Below are 21,395 nucleotides of genomic sequence, written 5' to 3' on the forward strand. Positions count from 1 at the left end.
TTTTTCTATAAAATACTTACACCTATCATTAAATAAATTCAATGGAAGATTTTCGACAAGCGATGCCCTACAATGTACAATCATACTTCTTTATGCATAAATCATTTGAGATATACGCGGTATGGCTATGGCCATATTCGCTTAGAGGTTAATTAAACAATGCGTGACAGTGATACCACATATTCATGTTTGGACTCACACTCCTCGCATGTACTTATTACTCAGTAGGTGTAGAGAGATTAGTTTTATTTTACTAGGTGATTTAACAAAGATACATCCTTACAATTTGTAGATATTCGTTGATACAATTCCACGTGGATATATCTTCAATTACAGAATTACACAAAATAAATAGAATAGGTATGCGGAAGGGTTTATTTTTACACAGTATTATTGCGTGGAATGTATAAAACCCACCATGTAAAATGGAAGTCAACTGGTGTGCATAATATTTGTTAACAAAATACGAACATAAATGAAAATTTTGCGGAAAATTATTTAAAACATTTTACCTCGAGGTATTTGATTTCAAAATTAATGTATGCTAACATCATTAATTAACAAAAATTATTGCTAACATTTTATTTATTTTATTTTAAAGGACAAAAGAAACATGAAATGTATGTATTAGAACTAATTTATTATGTATATAATAAGAATTTATATTTACGTTGAAAATATTCATAAACTTACTTTGTGAATTTTGACGCTATAGTTTTTTTTTATTAACTAAGTATTTTAGCAAAAAATAGTTTTTGAAATATCCTTGAGCATTAAATGTTTACTATGAATATAATTTAAAGCTTGCTTATACATACTAACAGAACACAGATTTTAATTTACATAAAAGAGCTCAGAGCAAAGACATTTTGTTTTAAAAAATTTTGATAAATAAAATTAAGTATATGGTAGCCATATTTCTTAACGTTTTAAATAATTACTATATTAATTTAAGAGTTAATTGAGCATTGGTTATAGGCTAGCCAAACAAACATAGGTTTATCCAATAGTTTCTTTGGAAGCCATTTGGTTTATTAAAAAAATATTGATCGTGTAAATTTAGCCAATGAGGAAGGTCAGTGGTTTTTTTATATTTTTTTATTTGTTAAAAGACTGTTAAACTAAGTCAATTTTTTTTTTTAATTTTTATATATCGTATTATCGGCGCTACGATTTTTCAAAGTTTTGTATTTCTGAAATAACTCCGCGTGTAACATCAGAGGTTCATTTCCGCTTATTCTCATTCAGTTCTTCCTATTGGTCCAGAAGCGACAAGCAGACCGGAAATCTTCCATAGCTCTCAGATCATAGGTTGATTCACATGAACCAGTGACGTCATTTTAAGTAGTGCGTTTTTATCAAAATATTTTTTATTATTTTTCCTGTACATTTTCAAGAAACTTTGCCGTACAATTTAATGCTCTAATTTTTACCCCGCGTAAGAAAACATTTTTTGTATCCAATTTCCCGTAGGGCTGAAGTTCCTCATTGTATTGTCAATGTTTTTATGGCTTATGAGAGCAAGATGAAAATGATTTATGAATAATTAATAGAATTCATATAAATAAGGGTGTAAAATTTCTTCAGTCATCTTGAGAAACAAGGAAATAAAAAACGTAAGACTTGGAAACTTATTTGATAACTAAGAAAGGAAGACAGGGTAGCAGTAATTGGTGTGTGAAAATATAGCAAAAGAACGATAAAATGTGAAATATGTGATCCGTATAAAATCCTGCAACTTGCTGTCACAAATGACAAAGGAAAGGCAGCTAGCAGTCAAGATTAAAAGAAACTCCGTATCTACTGACCTTAAGGTTTAAATACAGATGATGATGAAGTATAACCTAAGGGACCGAGTATACTTCCCGCAGGACCTGTCCCCCCCATTTCTTCATTTAAACTTTGCTGCATGTGTTTTAAAGCATTAGCATCAACATCTACACCTCCTTTAGTTTTAGAAGTTTCAAACGATTTAGCGAGGTCTGTTTTGGCTAGCTCACTATCCATTGTAGCCATATACTTGTCAATTAAATTACTTTCTTTATATTCACTAGATGCAATTTCAAGAATATTACTCTCTAGTTCATCGTTACTTCCATACTCACTGACATCAGACCCGGAATCCAAGTCCCAATTATCTTCAGGAATAACTAGATCCAATATGTTTTGAATGGCACTCGAAAACTGATCCGCATCAAAGTCAATTTTATTTTTAGAAGATTGACTCGGTGAACTGGATTTGGTGTGATCACTAAAAGATACTCCTTTCGGTTGTCCTTTTTTAGTCTTAATACCCCTCTTGGGTCGTTGTGGAAAATCGGAAGTGGATTCAGACTGATCGGGAAACTCGACTCCCTCGACACCAGATGTATGCTCTAAAAATTCACTTAATTTTGTAGAAAATGCAGAAGGTTCAGTTTCACCATTAACAGGAAAAACTGTTTTTCTCCCGTATCGCTTTTGAACCATGCTTTCTAAATCTTTAGGATCCACGTACAGCCACTTATCATCATCGTCGTTTGGTAAAAATGGCTCGTTCTTTCTAAAATCTTTACTATCTAAACTAAAATTACCGAGCATTTCCAAAATTTTTTCTCCTAATTTTGGTCCTACTTTCATAAAATCGAGGTTATTAGTAAAATAATCTTTCGCATTTTCTAGTAAAGTATTGTAACTTTTTGATCCTTCTAAAAAATCTTGAAAATAATTACGGTTCTTTAAACATAATAAATAATCTCTCCACGCTTTATTAGAATCAAGATCACCGGCAGGTTGGGCTTGAGAGACCAGTATTTCAAAACCACAAGCAAGTTTTGCACCTAAACTGTGAGATTTGTACTGAGGCGAATTTATGAGGGGAAGATTCCATCCAGTTCTTTTGTCAGGAGTAAAATTATTATGAAGCAACATGGCATAGAGAAACTTCGTAAACTTTACCGAAGTGTTGACCCTATTTTCAGGCGGAAAGTATTTCATCGCTCTGCACACTTTCATGTCGATGGGATCGCGATTACAAAATGCGTGTACCGCCGCTGCTACGAGACTGGGATCTTCGTTCAGCAGTGCCGCAACACCAATGGGAGTATAAACAGTTGTTTGGTGAAAATTTTGTGTAATTTTTTCAGGATACTCCTTAATATGTTGAAATATATCATTTTGTACCTCTGTAGATACAAGATGTTCCTCGCTTTTCGAATACATTATTTTCAAAGCTTCGCTTAAAGGTAGTTCTTTAACATCTTCTAAAATATTTGGTTTTATCAAGTGAAGTAGACCTCTATAAAAGAACACCTGAAACATGTTAAAAAAATAAATAAAATGTATTAAGTATAAAACTGGTTATTCGTAGTTTATTTTATTTAGAAAAATTTATCTTTTAATGGGTAAAATCACTTGAGATCTACATATTGTGTACTAAAATTGTAAAACTTACCCGGTTGTTGCAATTACTAGGACTTGCCCATGATGGCAATGAGTTTGCTGCTTCGATGAGTAAAAACTCTCCATCGGAGTCTATAACCTTTGCAACCAAGGAAGTAAGTTTTTTTGTAATTTCTTTTAAAATATGAACAATAAACCATTCATCTTCAATGTTGTCTCCATAATGGCATACACCATAAATATGTGCCGGCATGTCTGAAAGGTCACATGGTAAACATGGTTAATTAAACTCAAAAACGGATAATATGCAGAAAGATTTAATATTTCCATTGAGTGGTTTAAAGTTTATTTTTTAAACAACATGCTCATAACAAAAAAAATAACTTTTAAAAACTACTTTGGGGCAGTTAAAATAATAGTTCATAAAAAAAACTACTGTCAAAACATGTTGACTACAGTAAATATAGTTTCTAGATTAATATATCAACAGATACAATTTTGAGATGAGAATATGAAGGTCTGGGCATTTATAAGGTATATGATCAGTGATTGATAGATTTGAGTGATTACTTTACCCACTTGGCGGGTTTTTTCACTCGTTCTCGAGTTTTATAAATACACAACGGTTAATATGGAAAAGACCTTTACCAGGGTTAGAATCGATGACCAAAGCGTTTGTTTTTGAAAGACGTTTGTGAAGTTTAAAAGTGTCTTTATGCCAAACATATGTATCCGACAATTTGTCTACAATTTCTTGAACTTCTTGGTACACATTGGTGATAAATTCATCTCCTGGTTGATTATCACTGAGCAGTGGAAAAATAAAACACTCGACATAATCCTCCTCTCTAATATACTGAAAAATTTTCGAATCCATTTTCGATATGAATTATGCGTGTTTCAGTGGGCTCTAAGAAGGCTTTTTACCTCTAAAAATGATTTAATACAATAAATCAAAGTAACTTTCGATTATAAACATAGTAATCAAAAATTCGCTAAAATATTAGACGTTTAAGAACGAACCACAAATTATTTTTTGAAAACCCATAGAAAAACGTGAGAAGATAAATCTTTGTCGGTATATTTGCTGTCAATCTAACTCCATTTTTCGAAAAACCTACGTGTAGTGGAAAATGAAAAAATCCGGATGTGTTTGTATTTCTGAATGAAGGCATATGTTTGTATTTTTAGAATACATTATGTCTCATGGAAGTAAAATGTTTTGCAAAAATTTTAAAATCCAAACTTTTAGCTTGTAATTTGGAATTTCGCTCGTTCCTTTTGTATAAATATAAATTTATGTTCTACATATTTTTGGAATGATTTATTTGGAATTATGTTCCCCACGTTTTTTTCTATATTTTGTTTTTCAAACCTTACTCTTTGGAAAAAAAGTTTTTGTTCAATCAAAATATTTTTTTTTAATCACCTGTTAAAATACTTACATATTTGTACTAATTTGTCATAGTTTTTGAAAAATATGTTTACCGTCTGAAGTCTGAACGAAAATAATCTTGTTTTTTCTCTCTTCTAATTATTATTGAGGAACGTGAGTACCATTTTAAATTGTCTTTTGTTTTCCTAATGGCAATGATTTACTCAACGCTGAAACCATAGATACGATATTTGACATGAAATCAGGCAGTTTTCAGCCAATACAAGACTTTCTAGTCATTCTTCCGATGTCGCACAAGCCACTTGCTAGTAAATCAATACAGTTTGTGGCGCAACTGTCGGCGGCGTGTGCCCAGCCACGCCGTGCCGGCCGGCGTCCTTCTAGACGAACCGCCAATTTATCCGTTTCCATTCGAAATCGCTGTCACACTGCTCTCTGTGTTTTTGCACTTTTTCTTCGAAATACCGAGTTGTTGCGTACCGAATCGTAATTCTACGAAAAAACTGCATCGTTTTCCGAAACGATATCCACATTTATTTAAAGAACGGATCAATCGTGTTCAAAGTCCCAAATTTATGAATTTATCCGATGACAAGATTAATCGACGTTGTTTTGTGTGCATTAAACACTTCAACGCATTCAACTTTAGCCAATACAATGACATCCAGCTTTTATTGTGCTCTGTGCCTACCATTGGATTGCCAGGTAAATTACATGATATTTCATACATAATTATTTCAAGAATTTGTCTCATGTTGCACGTTTATTCGTCCCGTTTGCCTGCCCTGCAAATTTATAACTCATAGGGAAAGCATACTTTTATTAATCTGGACCCATTTTACAATTAAAGTTATTAGTATTTCTGCAAGAAAAATATATGTACGACTTAGGTTAGCTTTCCACTGTAATTGCACCTTATTTATCTGTCTTGTGTCTATACAATTGCAAGTCTGCTTTTGGAATGTGGTGTTTGTGATTTGTCTTACAGTTTTGCTATATCGTTCCATATTTTTTGTCTCAATCGGAGTTTATATTGTTTTTACAGTTGATTAATCGGGTTATAATGTATGTACAAAGTTGGCGTAGTGCCTTTTCCTGCAACTTCGGACATTTTTATTTGGTCATTATTTACAAACAATTACTAGGGTGGCATGGTGTGTATACAATTGTAAGGATGTGCTTTTGCAATGTGGTGTTGGTAATTTGTATTTTTTTTACAGGGTTTAACAAGTCACCATCCAAAGAAAATAGTTTTCATTATTTACTTGGTGAACAGAGTTCGGGTATGTATTTCTATAATTTTCACATTTCCTTACACCCCTTCTTTCAGACTTATGTTCTATCTCAGTTATTATATTATCGTTAATGCTTTCTACACGTCCTAACCATCTCAGCTTATTCTTTTCTATTCGTTCAAGCCTTACTCGATCTTTCAAGGTTTTTCCTGAAATTCTTGCATTATGTTATCTGGTATGATGTTCATTTTATTTTCATTGTGAATTACAGTCGGCGTAGCTGTTACTGAAGAACTCCCCTGTGCACTCCCGGAAGGCGTTGCCAATTGCAGTGGTACGACTTTCATCCAACCTATTTCTGGTTTGTAGTAATATTTTTTTATTTTTGTAATAAAAATTTACAGACATACATATTTATATATAAGAGAAAGAGAAACATCTTTGTTTCTTTGTTAAAAAGAAAAAAATAATAAAAAATACATATAAATTCAGGAGAGTTCAGCGTGTGTAAGAGTTAATGGGAGATTTACATCTTGGTTTGCGATCTCAAAAGGCATGAAACAGGGATGTGTAATGTCACTATGGTTGTTTAATCTATACATGGACAACTGTATGAAAGAGATAGAATGTATGGGTATTGGAGCAAAAACTGATAATTTTTCAGTCAGCTGCTTGTTGTATGTTGATGATGCAGTTCTGTTAGCAAGCAGCAACGAGGATTTGCAACAAATAGTCTCTAGAATGTATGATGTATGCCTGGAGAGCCAATTGGCGATGAACCAAACTAAGTCAAAAGTGATGATATTTGAACGTAGTTATACAGAAAGCAGCCAGCCATAGAAAAGTGAAACTGAGATAATAGCCATTTTGTGAAAAGGGTGAATTATAAAATCTACACAACAGTTGGAATGTTTTTGACTAACAAATGATAACAATGAATACATAAGTTTTTTTAAATATTACAAACAAGAATCTTATTATGTATTTGACAAGTTTAAATGATTTTTATAGTACCATAAGATTTTTCTAGTTTTGTGGGTGTTTTCTGCAAATTTACAAATGCCGTTTTTGTGATCGACAAAGACTACAGCGTCTGAGCGTGGGCCATTCCTTTTTTAATTATTAAAAAGTTTATAGCACATTTATATCGTATGACATGACCATGAAAGTGACCCTCTCAGTTGAAACAAATTTCTGACCCATAATTTTCTCCAGCAAATCGGCATATTAAAGCTGTTTGTATTTTCAAAGAACTTAAAATGTACACATACAGTTACTTGTCCGACTCATTGACACATTGTCACATATTACTAATTAATAATGTTTTTAGATATCAACGCTGATGACATATCAGGCCCACTGCGTATTTCTGGTCTGAGTGCACTCCAGCAGAGTAATGTAGTCCAGTAGTCAATGTTAATATTTAGATTTTTCAATCACTTATATGATATTTGAGGAAAATAATTGTATTCTGTGCTTTCCCCGCTATTATACCCGACCCAGTGATTACGAAAATATTGATGTACTTCGTTGAATAACTAATTGAATATTTTAACTTTAATATAATAACTCCTATCTAGTGAGGTCCCAATATCACCGGAAAACCCCTTAATTAAGAATATAAACAAATAAGTAAAGAGCCATAAAACATAAAAATAATTTACCATGGAACCTAATGTTTGTCAATTAGGATGTTTGAATATTAAAAAAATAATTTGTTAATTTATTATAATGGGTACCCACAGTAATGGGAAATTAAAATGTTTTAGCTGTTCATTAGGTATTCATTATTACTCTACAAAAAAAACGTAATTATTATTATACAAACTCTATTCTACAAACTATTCTACAAACAAAACGTAATTGTGGTAAATGAGGTATATCAGCTCGATATTGATCCAAGAATACTTCAGAAAAAGTTTCTTCCTTAAGAGTCATATAAACTATCATCACATCACTTAGAAGTTGATCGTTATTGTCTAATTCACTTTCGGAATAGGTTGAGCTGCTAAGTCTCCAAGTTTCTCGGTGAGGTACTATTATTTCTATATCACTTTCACTATCCGTTATCATTTTGAATGATATATTTTGTAAATTTATTCACAATAAAAAGGACGCTTTGCAGAGTTAAATTGTTTGTTAGAGTAACAAAGTAAGATTAAATATATATATAAATGTAAAAAATATGTAATTTACCACAGCTGTTTGTAATTTCGGCAACTGTTGTCTATCTTGCTCAATCCATTATGCGTGAACTAGCTATTAGTGAAACGGAATATTTTTCTTGGAAGAAATATCAATTTGTGAGACAGTTGCACAAAAACGTTTTTTATTTTTTATTATATTATTACAACTACCAAGAAATAACATAACTTCTTAGTACATTTACCAGTTATCTTTAAGTTTCAATCTAAATAACTCCCTACAAACATTTGGACATACTCTTAAAATATTGTTGATTAAAAAACTTGCATAAAAAAATTAAAGTGTTTTTAGGCATTACCTAGGAGGTGAAATAATTTATCTAGATGAAACTCACCGACATCAATAAAGGTTTGATGCCGCCCGTCAATTAAAAAATGCGTTTGTAGTGTCTAGAGGCGATTATTGTAATGGTATCTATGCAGGTCTACCAATGAACAAAATGACTCGCCTACAATCTGTATTGAATACCGCAGCGAGACTTATTTTCGGAATCTCTAAGTTCAGTCATATCACTCCACTACTTCAGGTACTACACTGGCTACGTTGAAATGAAATCGTACAAATGTTTGATGTGCCACATCTTTTGAAGGGATTTAGAAATAATATGCTAGTAAAAGATGTACATTTTGCTCAAAATTCTGTATCAAAAATAGCAAAGTGGTCCCATATTGTACAATCATACACATACGATCAAGCAAGAGGGGAAGACTTTTTCCAAATGCACAAATTAACAGATTGTCATATTTTCCCTGATAAACTTAGAAAAATGAAGGTCAAGGTTGGTGTTCAGCAGGACAGTAGGAACTACCATGAAATCTTTGGCAGATACTGTGGATGATATTGACGATAGGGCATCGCAGACTGCTGATCTTGTCTTATTTATAAATAAACTTATCGACAGTTTAAATGGCAGTTCTCTCAATGCTGATAGTATTATTTGTAAATACCGTTGTGGAGTCAGATTAACATCTCCCTACTGGAAATTTTGGCAGGAAGCTATTTCCATCTTAAAATCAGTAAAATTTGTAGATTCCTAAAACCAAAAAATATCAATACCACCTACAGTGCGTAACTGGATTACAACTCTGGAAGCAATATCATATTTGAGTAATAAATTACTTACATGTTATAAATTTACTTTTGTGCTTCCACGTAACCTTAACCAAGACCCCATTGAAAACTTTTTTGGCATGGTAAGAAGTCAGGGTGCACGTAACATTAACCCCTCTAGTTCAAATTTTATAGATGCTTTTAAGTCGCTTCTCATATCAAACTTATCTCATACTCGCTCCATTGGAGCAAATTGTGAAAATGATGACGGTGAAATTTTAGATTCATTAAAACTTTTTTTAACATCGGACATCGAAGTCACTCCTTACCAACAAGTTCTTCAAGACAGAAAAGTAGTCAATATGTTGCGGTTTGTAAATATATAGCTGGTTATGTGGCAAAACGGGCTCTATCTAAATTTGGATCTTGTTGTGAATGTAGACTGGATCTTAAATCTAAAATACAGTTACCGGGGCATAGTTTAATAACTTCTAGGGCATGTGGTCCAAATACTTTAATCCATCCAACAATCAAAATCTATAAAGTTTTTAATACCATTGTCAATCACTGCAAAAATAATTTACCGATTATTTGCCATAAGTTTCATGTTATGTCGAGTTTGAAGGAAATAGTACTATCTAAATTAAATCCAGCATGTTTATCTTGTCCAGCACATAGAGGCCATCTTTTTGATTTTATTGTCAACTTAGTATTACGATTATATATTTTTTCTTGGTGTAAACAAATGAACTTTCTATTAACTGGGCGAAAAAAATTAGAGTCTTGCATTGTTGATCCTCTCAAATTACAAGCTAGAAAGTCTTATAATAAAAGACTTAAGAATAAGAAGCGCAGATAATAAAGTAGATACATGCATACCCTTTTCTTCTTACCTGCCATATAAGCACTTCATTTCATTACTTAATAAGCTTATAAGTGCTTCCTTCTTGTTTTATTCCTAAGCAGCAGCCTAGAAATGTCAATGTGAAATAAAATAAATTATCCACCATTAATAATATTCTTTTGTTTCAGAATGGTGATTGTTGATGCCATGGCTCTTAATCTGCACGAAGAAAATATTTTTCATCCAGGAATAGCAGGGATCCAATGCTGATCACAATGCTGCACAATTTTTAAATAATACTCAATTGTTATTTTTGATAATCCAATATACTAACCACACATGTATATAATATTATTTTACAAGTGTCAGTTTTCTTTCTCGATTATTTCTGACGTATATAATAGAATCGAGCGATTTATTTTAACAGTAAAATAAAACTATTAAAAATGTTTTTAAAAATTTTTATTTATGTATTCCTATTCCATAATAAATTTATTGTGCAATATCAATATAAAATTGTTTTTTTAAATACAAGACAGAAAGATTAAATTGCGTGCTAATACTTGTATTTAATTAAGCAATTTTGTATTGATATTGTACAATACATATCAATATATAATGCAACGCAGTGATTTGAATTTTCGCGCCATCGTCAAGCTTCTTGTATGCCACACTAGACAGCGCTGCGATCGACGCCAAAAGTACTTAGATATAGTACCATAGTTTCCTGTCTAAATATATCTGTAGTCTGTGCATGAAATGTCAATTGGGAACTGGGACTAGAATTTGGCATGGGGCCTTGGTTAGATGTTAATTATTTTGCTTTTTATATTATTGGCTAATTTATATTTTTGAAAAATACATTCCCATCATACACGAAACAATATTCCTAGCAAATATGTTTTCTTCTGTATGGTATTCGCATAGTTCATTTTTTCCCGTATTTCAATATTGTATTTACAATATCTTTATACTCAAATTATAATGTGAAGTTACTGGAGATTTTACATATTTTTTTTATATTTTTCGCAATATGATCGTGACTTCATTGCCTTCTAAACGATGGCAGGAGTTTGTCGGAATAGATGGATAAGATCTTATCGTGCATTTGCTGTGGTTGGAGTCACAATATTCCTCATACAAATATATTTGGCCTACAAGTTTTTCGCTATTGACATTTCTAGTCAGTCTGATAATTCAGAGAAGTCATATTTACACAAGTCGTCTATTTTTATCGAATATAGAGAAAATGGGGGTGTCTCTGCTAGAAAAGCTAGAGACGGGTTGGTGGACGACGAAGATTCTGTCAGAGAAACAGGGTCTGTTAAAAAAAAACATCATTCTCATAAAGAGGTAGCGAAAATTTCACAAACTTATAGAAATAAATCATCTCTGCGGTTGGAAGAGTTAGATTTTGTCCCTCAATGTGAAATAAGGACTAAAGAGGCAATTTCTGCAATCCACCGTGCTAAAACTCAAAAGTGTAAACAGAAAATTGTGAATATTACGTGTGCAATACAAAGTGACAATTTTTATGAAAAGTATTTACCAAATAGTTGTCCAAATCACGAGAAAATTACCAAAAAGTCTCTCGGGTGCTTCAAAGATGAGAAAAACTTTCGCCTGTTGTCAGGATATTACGCCAACTATAAGGAAACCAACAGCCCAGAGTTGTGCACCGATATGTGTCTTCAGGGAGGATTTCCTTACTCTGGTGTTCAATACTCGTAAGTCTTTTTTAGATATTTCTAACATAATATATTAATTTATTATATTACTAATGTAATCATATTTATTTAATAACTTTGTACAATTTGTGGATTCTGTTATTGGTTCTGAGTTTCTACAATATATATTTTCAAATTTTAAAGATCACTTGATATACCTATCATTTTTTCTCTGCTGCGCTTGACATGTTTTTATACTTTTAAACTACTTTTAATTACTTTTAGAATTGCTTTTTAAAGCAATATAATGTGTCATTATTTTTGAAGATGTTTTTAAAATTAACTTAAATTTATTGTCTTATATTTCATTTAAAGATTCTTCTCATTGTTTCATTGAATCCCTTAAAATATGTATGTATATATGTATGTTTTTCCTTTTTTAAAATGTTTTTTTTTGCATCTGAGCATGTTTTTTATTATTTATTTTAATTATTACCTTTTAATTACTTTTGCAAAAAAAATTTCTTCATTTTGAATATTATTTATATTTGTAAATACTAACTACAAACTTTTAAACTACTTCCATTTTTGTTTTTTTTCCCTTCTCTTTTTGTACTTAAAAAAAATATATTAATTGATAACCTTAGATATAATTATAATATAATATGAAAACTTCACTGGTCCATTAGAGTCAAGTCTAACTGTAAACTATATAACTATGTAATTGTACTGTATGTTTCCTGAATAAAAGAAAATATTTTTTTTAAATATATATATGTTTTTTACTGTAAATATGTATGTAGAACTGTTGGCTACCCAAATAAAATAAAATACATAATTAAATAATAATAATCTGGGGCAGTCCAACGATCTCATCTCAAAGGGCGGCCCTAAGGTCTGAAGAAATATTAATTATTTCAATCGTGACCTAGCTTAAGTCAGGTATCTCAGCTATTGATGGGCTGTGCACACGGGCGCGAGTTGGACGACAAAGTATTTGCTTTGTCTAGCCTGTTAGTTTGTTTTGGTCAGTCAGTAGCACGTTCTCACTCATGCTACAGAAAAAAAACCAAAGAAAGAAAATTAATTCGCAAAACACACCTAAAAGATGGAAAGTTTTTTTTGTAAGAAAAACGATGACTCTGAAGCATCTTTTTTTTCCAAAATGAGGTTGAAAACAAGGTTCTTAGCTCGTTACATGATTTACGGGTAAAATATCCATATAAACTTTATTTTACGTCGCTGAGTCTTTGTTAGAAGGCAACTGACTTTTTTCCATTGTCAAATAAAAGACACGGACCACAAAGAACAGATGCTAGCGACCTAGAGTATATTAAATCATTTCGAGACACAGTTTTTCAATGCATTGGATATCTTATTTTGCCAGGGGTGCAAAAATCCGAAATACACCACTGGGGCAGTCTAACTTAAGTATTAGTATATTTTTGTAAATAAATACATTATGTATGTTATCAAATTATTTTGGGTATAAAAAAACTAAAACTAAATAAACTTTTGTATCGCAAAACTTCTTTTGTACAGTGGTTTTCTTATCTCATTTCTTTTCATATCTGCATTCATAGGAAACTGCATTGAATTGTGTGAATGTGTTGTCTTCATAATTTTCTACATTTTATGGCAATTTTATGAAGCAAATATGATCAGTTTTATGAGTAAAATGTCATATTACTTTGTAATAAATCTAACTTCAGATCTCTTTTATGATTGAGCAATGTATTGACCACCACACCATGGAGAGGAAAAAATATCAGTAGCAATAGATACCTTGTGAATTTGTACTCGCAAAATCGATAAGTTCTCCATATTAGATAAAGCGTCTTAGTTTGAATTACTTGATAGCTTGGCCACCACATACTGCACAGCACATCTGAGGACTTAAGTCTCCTTGGCAGTGCCCACGTACAAGGAAAAATTGCTCGTTGCCAAACAAGAAAAGCTGCCCGAGGGAGCTCTCTGTAATCTGGTTTGCATCTTTGTGCTGAAATAAGGTAATCCAGAAGTACATATTATGTTTTTCTGGATTACCTTCTTTCAGCACTGACTGGAATGAAATTGATAAGACATGATCAATTCGCCGAAATGATTACAAAACTTTGGCCAATGATTCTACCCAAAATATGACTTCAACAAAAACCTGCAAACTTGTTTAAAATTATAATAAGCTATTTCTCCAATTTAATTACTTGATAGTGAATTGTCAATTTATGTTTTTTCATTTCTTATTCTCATTTAAAATTTATTGCCAGGACGGAGTGTTTTTGTGGAGAAAACCAACCGCCATCTGCATCCAAGTTGGCGGATTCTTCTTGCAACATGAAGTGTCCGGGAAACCCTCGACTACTCTGTGGAGGCTATTTCACTATGAACATTTATCAAACTGGAATTACGAGTAAGTACCAAAATATGTTTTCATAATTTGTAAATCTAGTCAATGTTCATCTCAGATTTATTTATATTTTAGCATTCTTATGATTCACTGAAATATTTCAATTATGGGTCTATTTTCTTTTGGTCTTAAATACCTAATTGTGTTAGAAAATGGGAAACAAGTTATAGTAGAGTGTAGTTTGGATCTCGGACCTCCTAAACCAGAGTCCACAACACTAGCACGAAACCACAACCCATCTAACATTATACTTGAATCTTGACATTTATCATACATAATTTTACCACTCTGACACCTAAGTGATCAATGTTTTTTTCAATTCCTTCAAGACTGTAATATTCTGCTTTTTTGATGTCCTGTAATAACTTTTTTAATGTTAACTTTATTTCCAGTTCTAACCTTCCTTTCAATTTATCTTTACTGTTACCTTTTTCTTTAATGGCGCTACAGCCCAAATCGAGCCTTGGCCTCCTTCAACTTTTGCCTCCACCTCCGCCTGTCCTCAGCAACCATTTTCCAATTTGCATCTTGTTGAAGCTATGCTGCATCTTTTTTTTTAAGTCATCCTCCCACTTCAGTCTAGGTCTTCCAATCCTTCTTTTACCCCCTGGATGTCCAGTCACGACTCTCTTAGTTACTTGCGCATCAGGCATTCTTTGTACGTGTCCAACGCATCTCAACCTGAAGCTTAATCACAAATAACTATCGACGTGCTTAAAAACATTCTAAGAATTTGAGCGATCACAATGAACAATAATGAACATGCTTAAGTTATCGCAGTCATAAGTCAACGCGTGTGTAATCTCTAAGTCAACATTCATTTTGGTTTGTTTTTTGTTTTCCTCGTAAATAAATACAGTTCATTGGCAAAAAATCGGCGTTTACTATAAAAAATAATACAGTATATTGCATTTGCAAAATAGTAAGGAGTATCTAATACAAAAAAGTGAACATTCAATTACAATTACTATGGCGACTGCTTTTCTTGACATTTGGCCTGCCAACCGCCAGCTAAATGCAATAAATAGCATGATAAATTATAAATAAATAAAAATAGCAGTTTTGGAATATTTTCCATATTTACACTGGTGAAATTCAAATATGTGATTGCGTAGCAGGATTATACATCGCGAAACATAAATATTTTGACAGGTGTTCACGGATGTTCCATTGTGATCGCGAGTACGATAAACAACCGCAGTGATAAATTGTTATCACATCGCTTATTAGCACGTCGATAGTTATTTGTGATTGAGCTACTGAGCAGTTTTATGTTGATTGAGATACTAGGGGCTTCATATAGGCATATTCCATATTACCATCCCTAGTAAACATATTCTCCCAATTTTCCATTTTTTTACCTTTTTATCAAATTGTACATTCATCCATAATATACATGGTGTTCTTTAAACCCTGTCACATCCGAAACCACGATGATCAGTATGAGCAAGAAGACATATTGGCACATTAAAATAAATTTTTCAAACGAATAAAGTTTAAAAAATTAAATATTAAAAAAACAAATGGTTGCTAACTTCTGCAGGTGAGAAACGAGGAGGGGGTGGGGGAAGTCTGACACACTGTTAACCGCGTGGCCGCGCCCCCCTCGCTTCTCCCCCTACAGAAGTGAGCAACCATTTGTTCATTTTAATATTTTATTTTTACAAATTTTCTTCGTTCTAAATATTTAAAAAAATATTCCAATATGTCTTCTTGCCCATACTGATCATCGTAGTTTCCGATGTGACAGGGTTTAAAGAACACCTGTATATGTAAATCAATACAACAGAAGAAAAAAAACAGTCTATCTAATCTACATATTTATTCTCTTTTTTACAGAATTTAGTCCTCAAATAGCTTCTGTAACAACAGACAGCACCACAACACCAGTGCAAATTGTATTTCTATTAACTTTAAATGGACGTGCAATGAGACAAGTTAGAAGACTAATTAATGTTCTTTATGATACCAAACATTATTTTTATATCCACGTCGATGCAGTAAGTTATTAAGAATCGAGTATTTTCAATTATCAGATTGTTACTGGATTTTTGATGACTTATGTTCTTTTTCAGAGACAAGACTACCTTTATCGTGAACTTCTACACCTTGAAAAACAATATTCAAACATAAAACTGGCAAGGAAAAGATATGCTACTATCTGGGGTGGAGCATCATTACTAGAAATGTTACTTGAATCTATGAATGAATTATTGACACTGAGTTGGAAATGGGATTTTGTAATAAATCTTAGTGAAAGTGATTTTCCCGTTAAATCCGTTAGCAAGTTGGAAGAGTTTCTGTCAGCGAATAAAGGAAGAAATTTCGTCAAATCCCACGGACGAGAAGTACAGCGCTTCATACAAAAACAGGGTTTAGACAAAACATTTGTAGAATGCGACGCACATATGTGGAGAGTTGGGGATCGTCGGTTACCCTGGGGGCTACAGGTAGACGGGGGAAGTGATTGGGTCGCCTTGGATCGTAAATTTGTTTCCTATGTCGCCTCACCACAAAAAGACATTCTACTTTCTGGTTTAATCACTGTTTTCAAACATACTCTTCTGCCCGCTGAATCTTTCTTCCATACAGTGTTGCGAAATTCTAAGTTTTGTAATACATACATAGATAATAATCTTCATGTTACTAATTGGAAAAGGAAATTAGGATGCAAGTGTCAGTATAAACATGTGGTTGATTGGTGCGGCTGTTCTCCGAATGATTTCCGGGTGGAGGATTGGCCCCGCCTACAAGCAACTGAACAAAGACAATTGTTTTTTGCCAGGAAGTTTGAACCGGTAATCAATCAAGCTATTATCTTAAGAGTTGAACAATGGATCAGTGACTCGGTGGAAGAATTAGTACCCAACTTGGATGCGTACTGGCAAAGCATTTATCATTACGCAGATCTCAGTCCACCTCCTGATGATAGTTTGATCACTATCTCCGCCAGTATCACCAGGCATAATGCCAAAATGTTATCTGAAGTCGGTTGTAGTATATCACCAGGAAAAATATATGAAGTTAATAGCTATCACTTTGGTGATATCTTTAAAGGAAACCTAGTCTTACACGAAGCTGATCTAGAAGGACAGGGGTCAGTGAAATTAGAAACATGGTTTAAACATCAACATCACTTGCAACTTAATAGATCTGCCAAACTTTCATCTCGCCTCAAAGTTTTAGCTGTCAGTTCTGAATTTGATCAAAAAGAGCAAGTCTTCAGAAATCTTGCGCGAACACTCGGTCCCTTTTCTGAACCTTCTCTTATGTATCACTTTGTGCCTAGTGTCGATGATCCAATGTTGGCCAGTAATATTTCCGCATTATGGTTAGACCCAGCTGGAAATATAGCTGACTTTATTGAAATGTTAGTAGAGGAAGGTAATGTTATAAACTTTATAAAACCAAATCTCAAAACCCCTCTTCTGCCTGGGATTTGGTCTGTTAAGATTATAGAAGACAAAAAATTTATCGCACAAACCCAGTTTTTAATATCTCCTTTACAATTTATGTCTGGAAGTGAAGTGTCTCAACAAGAAATACCTATGTTACACAGTGGATCTGTTACCGGATATAGAGACATTACCAATAGCTTAAATTTTATTAAACCTTTTCTTCCCGCAGAGAAGGATAGAATTGCTGCACAAATAAAATCTGATTCAAATGCTAAAAGATTTGGATTAGACTTACACGAGTGGATAGATGGACTTGTTTCAAAATTTTATAGTGTTTTAGGGACATGTCTTATTACTAGGAATATAGAAAAATTTCAGTGCGGACAAATAATTATCGAACCGTGTCACTCAACAGTTTGGAGTTCATTCGCCCCAGATCCTAAAGCATTCAAAGAAAAAAATTACAGAAACATAGGATCGTAATTAAAAAAACATTTGTGTGAATCTTCCAAGAAAGTTTTCTGATGGATGTTTAATGCAATTTATTTTTTAAGTTCATTCAAAGAAATGTATGTATCTATATGTAAATATTGTATTTTTTAATAAATTTATAATATTTCATTGAATTTCATATCATTTTTTAATTCACTATATTATATATGTTTTGATTAATATAATTTTATGAAAAAATATGTTGGTAATTTAGAATCTATTTATTCATTTATTTATTTATTCATTTTTTTCCATTATATACAAAGATTAATAATAAAATAATGTGACCTCACTGGGGTTAGGTTATTATCACATGTGTATTTACAAATCCTGATAATATTACCAAAAAAACATTGTCTTTCTATATCTCTGATTTGTTGTATATTTTCATACATAATGTATACATGTCAAGAGATGTAATCAATATAAACAAATAATTACTAAATGTCTCAGTGTAACTTTCATGTAAAAATGATTAAATATTTTTAATTGCATTAGGGTGGCCAACCTTTTTTTTGTAAAAATCATCATTTTTACGCCACATTCATGCATTATATAACAATTTTCATATTTATCCAATTTCTTTTATGTAAAAATACAATATCTTACATACGTAACCAAAAGTATGGACCTTATGTTTTATTCTTAAGTAAATCATTTAATTTTGATGAAAACATTTTTTTTAAATGTTATTTATTAGAAATTATTTCTGATTGGTTACTTTTTTCTCAAATAAGTTTCTCGAATTCGTGGTGTATATACATTTATACATACATGCTTTATACAACTTTGTATACATTTTCTATTCACCATGTCATTCCCTTATCTGCACCTGCGGTGCTATTCTGAACCACTCTCGCGACCGTAGACAACACTTTTATCTCGCATATTTTGTATGTAAAGCTTTTTCTACAGCCGCAAGAGCATTTAGAATATCACCCCTGGTGGTGTATAGGGCCTATTGGTACATCAATCGCACTATATCTCGATCATATTTTTTATACATAAAGGCAAGGTCATCAGTCTTACGTATCTGGTGCCAATCCAGAGACTATGAAATGTCGCAGTGTAAAAACATCATTTTTTAAATAAATATTTCATTTTAACGCTGTCTGGGCATCCGAACCGAGACAGAATGCCCAATTGAACTACAAGGTGGACCATATCTTTTTTTTATTAGATACAAAAATATTTATGTTTTAATATAATTAGAACCATTTTACAATATTTTTAAAGAAATGTTAGCATGGTTTATGTTGTCCTATTTTTTTTAAAGGCAACCAGTACTCCATTTTACTTTTCTCTCATATTTTTAATATTAACCACTTCTTCAGACTTTAAGTTGTGTAAAAAGTGGCTATGATGTAAGCTCTCTTTAGTAAAATATATACTTGTTGTATTTTATTTTATAAGAAAAAATCTATTTGAATCAGTATTACATAATCATAATTTTATGATAATCTTAAAAAGTGTTTTACTTTTCATTTTTAATTATGTTTGTTTACGAAAGCTTTTAGCATTCTACCTTTAGAATATTATTTTTTATAGTCTACCGGTTTCAGCATCATTATTGTATCTATCAAACAAAATTCCACTCAAAACTATGTGCTACAAATAGATAATAGAAAAAAAGACAGATTGGTAAAATATAAAAATCACATTGGAAGATAGGTATCTCAATATATTGTGTAGATGGATTTTATGTTTGATAAGGAAATAGAATGGTCATTGGCAGATTTAAGTTATTATGTATTTTTAAAATGTCTTAAGTGATAGATGATGAACTCTAACTGGTATACTAAAACTAATAATTAAGAGGCTTAAGTTTTTTTTTCAAATATAAATAACCCTAACAAGGTTATTTTGTACTACTAACTTAACATTAAATGTAAAACTGCATTCTTACATTTTTGGATAAATTAAAACAAATTAACTGTACTGTATAGATAGCTACTATATTGTAATTCATTCAAAAATTTCAGATGGTTTTTTTTTTTTTATTTCAACCTAAAATGAGAAACGACGTAAAGTTTTGTTATATTAACATTAATACCCCCTCCCCCCCATCCCTTTTAACTAATGCTATTCTTCCCTGCTAAGCCTGAAAGGCGTAATTAACCACTTCACTAAGCCAACAAGTTATTTCTGCTTCACAAATATGAAATATTCTCTTGTGAAACAAATGTTTAAAAGAGAATTCAGATTGGCAAAGCATAAAACAGTAATTTCCTGTAAAATTAGCAATTTAGCAGATACGTCTTTTAACCTTAGCTAGTTTAGTAATTCGGCCCCTTAGAGTAGGAGAAACGTAACATGATTTTGCCTACTTTACAGGAGATACAAATACAAAACAAAACAGATTAATCAAAAAGTAAAAAATTTACCTGTTTTTAAACAATTGTCATTTTTACTAGTTTTTTATTTGTTAAAAAATAAGTTAAAATTTTACTGCTTTTTAAACCTGTTTTTGATCTCCTGTAAAGTAGACAAAATCCAGATATGTTTCTCTGATTCTAGGGGGCCGAATTGCAATTGGTTTCTGTAATATCTCTATTAATCTATTGCATCAATATTTTATTTTATAAATGCCACATTAAATTTAACCATTGTGTGATTTAGATTACTTTAAGTATTCAAATATTGATCAAGATATAACACACTGATTTGCATCTCGATGAGGAAATAATTATTGATCGAAGGATCTAGCATTTTCAAGCACAAGGTAAAGAAGAAATAAACTGCATTCGAAATGGTCATATTTCCCCTGGCAGATTAAAATTTATTTTAATAGTTTGTATTGTTTACAAAACCGTTACACACTTACTTTTTTATTTTTAGATTTACCAACATTATTGTAAATATATTTTTTATTTAAAGAACTGTTAAACTGTGCCATTTTTTTTTCTCAATAAATTTATTTATTTTATCAATACATTTTATGTTTGTTTAAATTGAAAGGATTTTTATTAACAAAAATATTATTCCACGGGAGGGTTAAGCTCAGAGGACCTCAAAAGAGATCGACATATCAAGTAAGTTGCCGTTTTGAAAATAAATCATCTCCTTTATCTATTTTTTTAAAACATACATTATTCTTTAATTCCCTTATCACTGACGATCACAACCGTTGTACAAAAGAAGAAACTGATACATCTCGGTTTAAAAACATAGCAAAGTAAAAAGAAAATTGCGTTTTTTCACTGAACTGAATATTTTATAAGGAGTATCAGTTTGCAGACCACAAAATGTAAAATGGATTACATCTTTTATTGGAAAATAAATATTTCATTGGCATAATCTAAAATTTATTTATTTTTATT

The 21,395-nt window shown here is 31.8% G+C and overlaps 2 protein-coding genes and 1 long non-coding RNA gene across 3 annotated transcripts; 2 read left to right on the forward strand and 1 right to left on the reverse strand.

The window, feature by feature from the left end:
- Positions 1 to 1,183: 1,183 nt before the first annotated feature.
- On the reverse strand, positions 1,184 to 4,427 carry ecd (ecdysoneless cell cycle regulator). The gene is made up of 3 exons (XM_088227573.1): positions 4,030 to 4,427; positions 3,434 to 3,636; positions 1,184 to 3,291 (listed from the first exon to the last, which is right to left on the reverse strand). Exons 1-3 carry the CDS (start codon positions 4,256 to 4,258, stop codon positions 1,810 to 1,812), a joined length of 1,914 nt encoding a protein of 637 aa, XP_088083699.1. The 5' UTR covers positions 4,259 to 4,427; the 3' UTR covers positions 1,184 to 1,809.
- A 596-nt stretch (positions 4,428 to 5,023) lies between these two features.
- LOC148280913 (uncharacterized) lies at positions 5,024 to 10,531 on the forward strand. The gene is made up of 4 exons (XR_015822466.1): positions 5,024 to 5,482; positions 5,998 to 6,060; positions 6,284 to 6,373; positions 10,300 to 10,531. It is a non-coding gene; the product is annotated as an uncharacterized LOC148280913 (long non-coding RNA).
- A 341-nt stretch (positions 10,532 to 10,872) lies between these two features.
- On the forward strand, positions 10,873 to 21,009 carry oxt (Xylosyltransferase oxt). Its single transcript, XM_088227575.1, has 4 exons — positions 10,873 to 11,838; positions 14,046 to 14,188; positions 16,025 to 16,185; positions 16,261 to 21,009. Exons 1-4 carry the CDS (start codon positions 11,174 to 11,176, stop codon positions 18,064 to 18,066), a joined length of 2,775 nt encoding a protein of 924 aa, XP_088083701.1. The 5' UTR covers positions 10,873 to 11,173; the 3' UTR covers positions 18,067 to 21,009.
- The last annotated feature ends 386 nt before the right edge of the window (positions 21,010 to 21,395 follow it).

Source organism: Micrasema longulum, unplaced genomic scaffold (assembly GCF_059751315.1).
Source record: "Micrasema longulum isolate JH-2025_06_02 unplaced genomic scaffold, ASM5975131v1 h1tg000511l, whole genome shotgun sequence".
In the NCBI taxonomy this organism is placed as follows: domain Eukaryota; kingdom Metazoa; phylum Arthropoda; class Insecta; order Trichoptera; family Brachycentridae; genus Micrasema; species Micrasema longulum.